Genomic DNA, 9,542 nt, shown 5'->3' on the forward strand with positions numbered 1-9,542 from the left:
AACCAGGCCTGGCTTTAGTCATAGCCCGTGAAACCCTTGGCAAATACACTCAATCTAGCTGAACCTCAGTTTCCTCATCTGTAAAATTAAAAGGCTAGATTTCCCTTTCAGTTCCAAAATTTTCTAAGTCTACTCTTTTAAATCCCTCTGCTCAACCCAGACTTACCAGCTCACTCGAATCCAAACTCTCACCTTAGTACCTTTGATTCTTCCCTTCTCCCCACTCAGAAGTTCTTTGCTTTCTTCTCTGCCCACCTGAATCCTTTCAGGAACAACATGAAACTCACCTCCTAAGGGATGTCCAGGCCCAGCCATGAGGACTCCACATGCGCCTAGGTTTCTAATACTCAGCACTTAGCATGTCCTATCCCTGGAGTTCAAAATATTTTTCTATGTGAAGCTTCTTTTTCCCAACTAAACTAAAATCTGTCTGCACTATTGTGATTCCCTTGTAGAATCCTGAACACATAGTAAGTAATAGCTAGTGTTATTAATAATAATGGATTGGCTGATGGATACATAGGAAAAAGTCCAAACAGGGATCTAGATGTGAGACAAACGTAGAAATACAGGTAAGTCTACAGCTTTTTGCACCTTACATACGATTCTTCAATGCTTCCATAATCCAATAATTCCTTTACCCCAAAAATATTCACTAAGAATTTCCCATGCTCAAGACACTGTGCTGGCATCCAAGGCACGGAGATGGGAAATGAACAGAAGCTGGGGTCTCTAGCAGCATTTCTCTCTCACAGATATCATAAACTTCCATGATGTCCCTCAACTCAAACTTTTTAGTAGTAAGTCTTAGAAGGCTTAAGTGGTAGAAGTTCCACCATTGGCGCCCCTCATCCCCAAAACTGACCATGTATCTACTTCTCCCAACTAGCCTGTGGAGCTGTTAAATGAAAAAATAATAGTAATTCAAAATAAGTTAATAAGTTAATATCCAAATATCTACCAGCACAAGAAAAAGGCTAGTCTAAAAGAAACCTCTTCCAGGAATTATATTCTGGCCAAGTAAATAGAATCTCTAGTTCCAACTTTGACATATGTTTGTAAGTGACCACGTAGATAGCCTTCTTCAGTATGAGTTGACTGTTGCCCTCTATTAGTATTGGCAAGTGACATATATTAAGGATGAACTCAGCCAACACCTCTGTCTTTTGGGACCCTCACAGCACAAATACATACACATACACACACATTCTCTTAATTAAATGGGACTGGGACTTAAACAGTGTCACCTACTGTAGTGACAAACAGGTTCATGAGCAAGTGGGGGAAGTAAATAAACCAAACGGTTTGCAGAGGGAGAGGTCAAGCTGGGCTGAGCTGGGCTGGGACCAGAGTGATTCAGGCTTTGCCACAGAATGGGTGTCTCCCAGAATGGCCTGGTAGGATAATTAAAACCCCTATAAATAGGATGAGTTTTTAGGTCTCCAGTATCCTCTCTGACTCCTGAATCTTCTGCTCCTTCCTCCTCAAGCAGGTAAGACATGCATAGGGGAGCATTGGTAGTATCTACAAGGCTCTCAAGAGCCCTATAATGCACCAGGCTGGGGAGGTCTGAGACTTAATTCCTGTGGGTAATAGCCTTGGTTACCTTCTGCTTCCTTTTTCTGGCTCTATCTGAGAATATGACAACAGCTGGGGTGGACTACTTCTGTGTCTGTAAAATGCAAATGCCTTCACTTCAATGTGTCCTAGGCATCCCAAAACTGAGGGCTAGAACAATTGATGAATAGCTTAGTCTCCCATAGTGGAGCATTTACTTTTTGTGCAAGTTAGGAAAGACCGAATAGTTTAGGGCCAAGGCTCTGGACCATGGGGCCAGCAATGCTCAAGTCTCATTGCATTGAATTACAACAAGGGACTCAGCTTGTCCCATGTGATCCATTATTTGTCACTTATTCTTATAGACATCACTGTTTGTATGCTTTTGGCAATTCAACATGCTCTGCAGATAGGGCTTCAGTTTGGAGGCCTATAAACCCACTAACTGGAATTTTCATTCCACAAGAAAAAAATGTAATTGAGATTTAGATCCCAAAAGACCCAAGTCTCCCAGCATGGCCAATGTGGACCTAACTGATTATATATACCTCCTATAATCTGTGCCCTTTATTTGGCTATGTACCCACTTGCTATTTTTATCTGTAACAGCTTTTATATTCATTGATTTCATTTTATAAGCATGTCCCAAAACCATCCAGGCCAGAAGCATTTGCTGGAATTTAGCCTCCCAGAAAGCTCCTTAGACCGTGAAGAGAGACTTTCAGCCTTCTTCCTTGCTTAAGAAAGGCTCGTTACAAGACTGAAACCTGTTCAGTGGGATCTATTTAGTGCCCCCTCCAGTTTGCTAGTTGTTAGTCGAAAATTATGCCCTACTATGCTGGCTTCTGTTCCTGCCTCTATTGGGCTTCCTAGCCTCCCCTCCTTTTGTTCTAATATGAGATTTTCAATCAGGTGAATCCTGCCTGGAGTAGAGGATGGGATATGTAAAACACCTGCAATGCATTTTTTGTTTTTTAAGAAATTGTCTCTTTTTATAGCAAGGGAACCAAGTTTGCACCATCTCCCACTATAGCAATGATATTTGGTCCCCGACTGTGAGTCAGGGCAAGGGAGGGGTACAGCTAAGAAGGGGCTCTCTCACTTCTTAAACTTTTTCCCAGATCCAGAGGGGTCACTTTCCCTCTGGAAATGCTGTCTCATGGTCATTATCCTAACGGCAGGAGAAATCTTGTTTCTTCTTTTAGGTTCACCTGTACTTGTCAAAATGGCTCAACTCCTGAATAGCATACTCAGTGTGATTGAGGTATTCCACAAATATGCCAAAGGGAATGGGGACTGTGCCTTACTATGCAAGGAAGAGTTGAAACAACTGCTCTTGGCTGAGTTTGGAGACATCCTCCAGGTAAGACACACAGACACACAGCCCCATGAGATCAAGTGTGAATGACTCTGACACCTACACCAGGGTTGGATGCTTTGTTTTATTTGGGCTTGCTCTGCCCTGTAACAAAAGAAATTTCAGGCAGCTCCTTAGTAGTTCTCTCCCAGCATACACACACACACACACACACACACACACACACCTCCTTGTATCTTAATTTGAACAGGAGAGAGTATAACTTCTAGGTTACAGGGAATAATTTCTCAGAAGAAAACCTAAGATTCATACTTTGATTTCTATATTTAGTACTATCCACACATCTTTTAATGTATTCATTTAGTGCTATCCACACATCTTTTCATGTATTCATTCATTCAACCAATAAAGAGTCACTGAGCACCTCCTCTATGCCCCTAGGCACAAGGGATACAAACATGAATAAAATCAGCTCCCCCTCCCTCTAGGATCTCACAGTGCAGTGAGAAACAAAATGGGATAAACAATTAGGATATAGCCTGTGATGGAATGGGATAACTTTGAAATGAATCAAATTAATTACTAATGGAGCTGATTTTAAATAAATGTATCTACTCCCTATGGTCATGCTCCCATTGATCCAGCAAGGTTCTGAGAACCAGCTGATCAAAGACTAGCGCCAAGTCCACACCACTTCAGATTAATGGTTTTTCAACCTAGGAAGGTCCATGCAGCACCGAATGGATTGGGGCATGAACACTGATACACATCTTAGTATGCACAGGACAGCATCTGATTTTGCTCTTTGTTTTATCTCCTAACAGAGACCAAATGACCCAGAGACTGTGGAAACCATCTTGAACCTCTTAGATCAAGACCGAGATGGACATATTGATTTTCATGAGTACCTCTTGTTGGTGTTCCAGTTGGTCCAAGCCTGCTATCGTAAGCTAGACAATAAGTCACATGGAGGCAGGACCTCACAGCAAGAAAGGGGGCAGGAAGGAGCACAAGACCGTAAGTTCCCAGGAAACACAGGCAGACAACACAGACAGAGACATGAGGAAGAAAGGCAGAACTCCCACCACAGTCAGCCTGAGAGACAAGACGGAGATTCCCACCGTGGTCAGCCTGAGAGACAAGACAGAGATTCCCACCATGGTCAGTCTGACAAACAAGACAGAGATTCCCACCATGGTCAGCCTGAGAGACAAGACAGAGATTCTCACCACAATCAGTCTGAGAGACAAGACAAGGATTTCAGCTTTGATCAGTCGGAGAAACAAAGTCAAGACTCCAGCTCTGGTAAAAAAGTGAGTCACAAATCTACCAGTGGCCAGGCTAAATGGCAGGGACATATCTTTGCCTTAAATCGGTGTGAAAAACCAATTCAGGATTCTCATTACGGTCAGTCTGAAAGACTTACACAACAATCTGAAACACTTGGACAAGCCTCTCACTTTAACCAGACAAATCAACAGAAATCAGGCTCTTATTGTGGACAGTCTGAGAGGCTAGGTCAGGAATTAGGCTGTGGTCAGACAGACAGACAAGGCCAGAGTTCCCACTACGGTCAGACGGACAGACAAGACCAGAGTTATCATTATGATCACACAGACAGACAAGGCCAGAGTTCCCACTACAGTCAGACGGACAGACAAGGCCAGAGTTCCCACTATGGTCAAATGGACAGAAAAGGCCAGTGTTATCATTACGATCAGACAGACAGACAAGGCCAGGGTTCCCACTACAGTCAACCAAACAGACAAGGTCAGAGTTCCCACTATGGTCAGCCAGACACACAAGGTCAGAGTTCTCACTATGGTCAGACAGACAGACAAGACCAAAGTTCTCACTATGGTCAGACAGAGAGACAAGGCCAGAGTTCCCACTACAGTCAGATGGACAGACAAGGCCAGGGTTCCCACTATGGTCAGACAGACAGACAAGGCCAGAGTTCCCACTACAGTCAGATGGACAGACAAGGCCAGGGTTCCCACTACGGTCAGACAGACAGACAAGGCCAGAGTTCCCACTACAGTCAGATGGACAGACAAGGCCAGGGTTCCCACTACGGTCAGACAGACAGACAAGGCCAGAGTTCCCACTATGGTCAGCCAGACAGACAAGGCCAGAATTCCCACTATGGTCAGACAGACAGACAAGGCCAGAGTTCCCACTATGGTCAGACAGACAGACAAGGCCAGAGATCCCACTACAGTCAGCCAGACAGACAAGGCCAGAGTTCCCACTATGGTAAGACAGACAGACAAGACCACAGTTATCATTATGGTCAGCTAGACAGACAAGGCCAAAGTTCCCACTATGGTCAGACAGACAGACAAGGCCAGAGTTTCCACTATGGTCAGCCAGACAGACAAGGCCAGAGTTCCTACTATGGTCAGATGGACAGACAAGGCCAGAGTTCCCACTATGGTCAGACAGACAGACAAGGCCAGAGTTCCCACTACGGTCAGACAGACAGACAAGGCCAGAGCTATCATTATGGTCAGACAGACAGACAAGGCCAGAGTTCCCACTATATTCAATCACAGACTGGGGATATACAAGGGCAAAATAAGTACTTCCAAGGGACTGAAGGAACAAGAAAAGCCTCTCATGTTGAACAATCAGGAAGATCAGGGAGGCTAAGTCAACAGACTCCAGGACAGGAAGGGTACAAAAACCAGGGACAGGGATTCCAGTCTAGGGACTCACAGCAGAACGGCCACCAGGTATGGGAGCCTGAAGAGGATAGCCAACATCACCAACACAAACTCTTAGCACAAATCCAACAAGAAAGACCACTTTGTCACAAAGGGAGAGAATGGCAATCATGCAGTAGTGAGCAGGGCCACAGACAGGCCCAGACCAGGCAGAGTCACGGTGAGGGGCTGAGCCACTGGGCAGAGGAAGAGCAGGGCCATCAAAGTTGGGATAGACACAGCCATGAGAGTCAGGAAGGTCCATGTGGGACACAGGACAGGCGAACCCATGAAGATGAGCAGAACCATCAGAGACAAGACAGACAAACCCATGAACATGAGCAGAGCCATCAGAGACGAGACAGGCAAACCCATGAAGACAAGCAGAACCGTCAGAGACGAGACAGGCAAACCCATGAAGACGAGCAGACCCGTCAGAGACGAGACAGGCAAACCCATGAAGACGAGCAGAACCATCAGAGACGAGACACAAAAACCCATGAACATGAGCAGAGCCATCAGAGACGAGACAGGCAAACCCATGAAGACGAGCAGAACCATCAGAGACGAGACAGAAAAACCCATGAACATGAGCAGAGCCATCAGAGACGAGACAGGCAAACCCATGAAGACAAGCAGAACCATCAGAGACGAGACAGGCAAACCCATGAAGATGAGCAGACCCATCAGAGACAAGACAGGCAAACCCATGAAGACGAGCAGAACCATCAGAGACGAGACAGGCAAACCCATGAAGACGAGCAGAACCGTCAGAGACAAGACAGGCAAACCCATGAAGACGAGCAGACCCATCAGAGACAAGACAGGCAAACCCATGAAGACGAGCAGAACTGTCAGAGACGAGACAGGCAAACCCATGAAGACGAGCAGAACCATCAGAGACGAGACAGGCAAACCCATGAAGACGAGCAGAACTGTCAGAGACGAGACAGACAAACCCATGAAGACGAGCAGAACCGTCAGAGACGAGACACGCAAACCCATGAAGATGAGCAGAACCATCAGAGACGAGATAGGCAAACCCATGAAGAGGATCAAAACCATCAGCAACAACATAATAGACAAAACTATGAGGAGAAAGAGAGGTATCAAGGATCTCAGAATCAAAAATCCCAAATGACCCACAGAAGCTGTCCTAACAGAGAAAAATTCCACATGAAAGAGGATGACCAGAGCCAAGGCTCACAGAAAAGACACACTGAACCATCCTTCTATCCAACCCAGAGCAGTGGGAGGCCCCAAAGCAGAGAACAGCGTGGTCACCCTGCCAAGGGAGCTACTGTTCCCAACCCCCTCTATGACTATGTGCAAGAGCAGAAATCCTACCCATACTAGGCTATGTGAGCACCAGAGGTAAAGCAACACAAAACCAAAAAAGAAACCTATATGTCGAGTTCACCTTTAATTCTATTTAAGAGATTGAGCATGTATTTCTTCCCTCTATCCTCTGCTGTATCTCCCTGCAAGGATGTTTTTGAGTACTAGCATTCACATAAGGGCTTTTGGTTCTTTGAGCAGCAATTCTAGGGTTTTCTGATTCAGTGAAATCTAGGTGGTAAATTGGGTGAAATAATCATATCTTAATGTTGATCAGTTTGGGTATTTAATAAATCATTTCCTGCTTTGCCCTCTGTGTAGATGAGACCTGGTTGAATCATTGAAAGGTAGAACACTTCTCCCTAAAGTTCAGAAACAGAAAAGATATTCTGAAGATTTACATTACATTCAAGGATTATACTACATCTCCACTGCTCAAGGAACCCTAGGTTTGGTGAGCTTTGGCTCCTGTGGATAAAACATCAGGAATTTCAAGCCTCATAGTCTAGACTAGAATGAAACTCAGTTCAAGGCTGCTACAAGAGCCGAGAACATAGAGTGCATCTCTGATGTTTACTACATCTCCCATGCCAGGCTCTTATTCCACACCAGAGGGACTGTCCATTAGTGCCTATCACTAGAGCTGAATGGACCCATTCCAATTCAATACCTTTCTAGTTTCTGATTATATAAAATAGAGAGAAAGTATATGTCATATGTTTGCAAATTCCAGGGGATCAAGACTATTGATTCATAGCTCCTAAGACCTGAAAACTCTTCTCAAGAAAATCTATGTGCAGATTATGAATTGTATTAAAATATCTAATAAATAATTGATGAGCAATGACTTTCATGACTCCTTTCTTCACTGTGGGATTGTACTGTTTTCACTTTTGAGCCATTTTCCAAAAATAACACCTTATTTCTTGACTTCTAAAATGTCTTTGTTCCCTGAGTTCCTGGGCACTGAAAAAAAATAAGAATCAATACAAAACAAATAATAAAGAGTCTAAATGAAACTTATCTAAATATAATTTTCAGCTCCTCCTCCCTCTACTGAGTCATATTTTACCTTTACCACTCCCTCACCACCACATTCAAATTGTCATTGAGTCTTCCCAACTCTACATCCCCATAACTTTTGAATCTCTTCTCACATCTCCATCTCCACTGCCTTAATGGCCCTTCTCCTCAGTGGCTCCCCAGTGACTTGAGAAAAAAATTTACATCCCTCAGTGTGGCACATAGGCCTCACTATCTGATCAGATGACCCACCCAGCCTACTCACATGAGAGGCCTCTCCCAGGAGCATCCAATGCTCCAGCCACACCAAGGACTTGGCCTTTTCTTGGTACACTTGATCTTTCATGAATTCATATCTTTGAATATGCCATCCCATCAGCATGGAATACCTCCCCGCTATTTTCTGCCTGACAAAAACCTAGGCATCCTCTGGATCCCAACTAAAACATTACCTCTTCTAAGCAGCCTTTCTGGACACTCCAAACTCTGCTTTCTCTAAGTTCACACTCACTTCTGTTATATCATTTGGCCTACACTCTATGGTAATTTTCTGTCCTGGAAAACTGGGAATAAGACTGTATCTTACTCAACCTTGTACTGCTCAGCACTTAATACAGCCAGTGATGTCTAGTGGTACCCATTGTTTTTGAATAAGTGGACAGATGGAGGAAATAAGTCTGGCTTTGTAATAAATTCAACTGGACATTAATTGGACATCTACTGCATATAAACCAAAGGGACAAACAAGAGAGACTGAATTAACGCCTCATTTAGTTATGGCTCAAGGAATGAAACAGTAATATTTTTAGGTCTTTTAAACAATAAGGGCTTTACTGCCTAGAACAATAAGGGCTGAATTATTAGAAATTAGAAATCAACCCCTGGGACTATTGAGTTCAATACGTCACCAGACTTGCAATCCAAAAATCAGAAACATGTGATTCAGAAGCCTCTGACATTGCTGCCAAAATTGCCTATCAACATGTCTCTATAACCTTATCTGCAAAAAAAAAAAATAGCCAAAATCTTGGTATGATTGTCTCTAACTCACTTTCACCTTCCAAATATCATGCAAATATGCCTAATTTGAAAAACATTAATTCACATCTAGAACTCTAGCTGCAAAGAAGTCTAGGAAATATAGAAGGAGATAGGATGGATGCTGAGGGCCATCAGATTGTATTTACCATAGGAAGAATATAATAACTCATAACAACAGCTGCTTTCCTGAAGGAAATAAAAATACAGTAAGACAAATATATACAGCAAACAACCATTATGTGAGGTACAATATCATAAGTACAAAAAAAATTACTGTTATGACACCAAGGGAGTAAGTAGCTATACCTAGAAGGACTGAGAAAGAGTCCTAAGAAGGACTTAGAAGAAAGGCATCTAAGCTAGAACTGTGATCCTGGGGGAGAGAGAAATGCAAAGGGCCATGGCTTGTCCTGGGCCTCAAGATCAACAGGAAAGCCCATATGTTGGCTGCTGTTTATATGACATATGTGTTCATGTGTAAGATGAGTCTCCTTCACAAATATTCTCTATAATTTAAACTCTCTCCAGCAAACTAAATGAGAAGGTGGAGAATCAGGGTG

The 9,542-nt window shown here is 43.6% G+C and overlaps 1 protein-coding gene across 2 annotated transcripts; it reads left to right on the forward strand.

Moving 5' to 3' along the window:
* Window positions 1-1,436: 1,436 nt before the first annotated feature.
* Window positions 1,437-7,762, forward strand: RPTN (repetin). 2 transcript variants are annotated; one of them, XM_063705838.1, is made up of 3 exons: window positions 1,437-1,492; window positions 2,763-2,920; window positions 3,700-7,762. In XM_063705838.1, the coding sequence occupies exons 2-3, from the start codon at window positions 2,783-2,785 to the stop codon at window positions 6,934-6,936; spliced, it is 3,375 nt and encodes a 1,124-aa protein (XP_063561908.1). In that variant the 5' UTR covers window positions 1,437-1,492; window positions 2,763-2,782; the 3' UTR covers window positions 6,937-7,762. The 2 variants fall into 2 exon arrangements, with proteins under 2 accessions (XP_063561908.1, XP_055215339.1); XM_055359364.1 differs by lacking the exon at window positions 1,437-1,492 and having other exon boundaries at window positions 2,783-2,920; window positions 3,700-4,753; window positions 4,898-6,984.
* The last annotated feature ends 1,780 nt before the right edge of the window (window positions 7,763-9,542 follow it).

The sequence above is a fragment of the Gorilla gorilla genome, chromosome 1, assembly GCF_029281585.2.
Source record: "Gorilla gorilla gorilla isolate KB3781 chromosome 1, NHGRI_mGorGor1-v2.1_pri, whole genome shotgun sequence".
Lineage (NCBI taxonomy): Eukaryota > Metazoa > Chordata > Mammalia > Primates > Hominidae > Gorilla > Gorilla gorilla.

Bases quoted from the DNA above. Each gene is read 5' to 3' on its own strand.
- RPTN (XM_063705838.1), top strand. From the start codon at position 2,783: ATGGCTCAACTCCTGAATAGCATACTCAGTGTGATTGAGGTATTCCAC. The intron at 2,921-3,699 runs GTAAGACACACA...ATCTCCTAACAG, and splicing joins AGTTTGGAGACATCCTCCAG to AGACCAAATGACCCAGAGAC.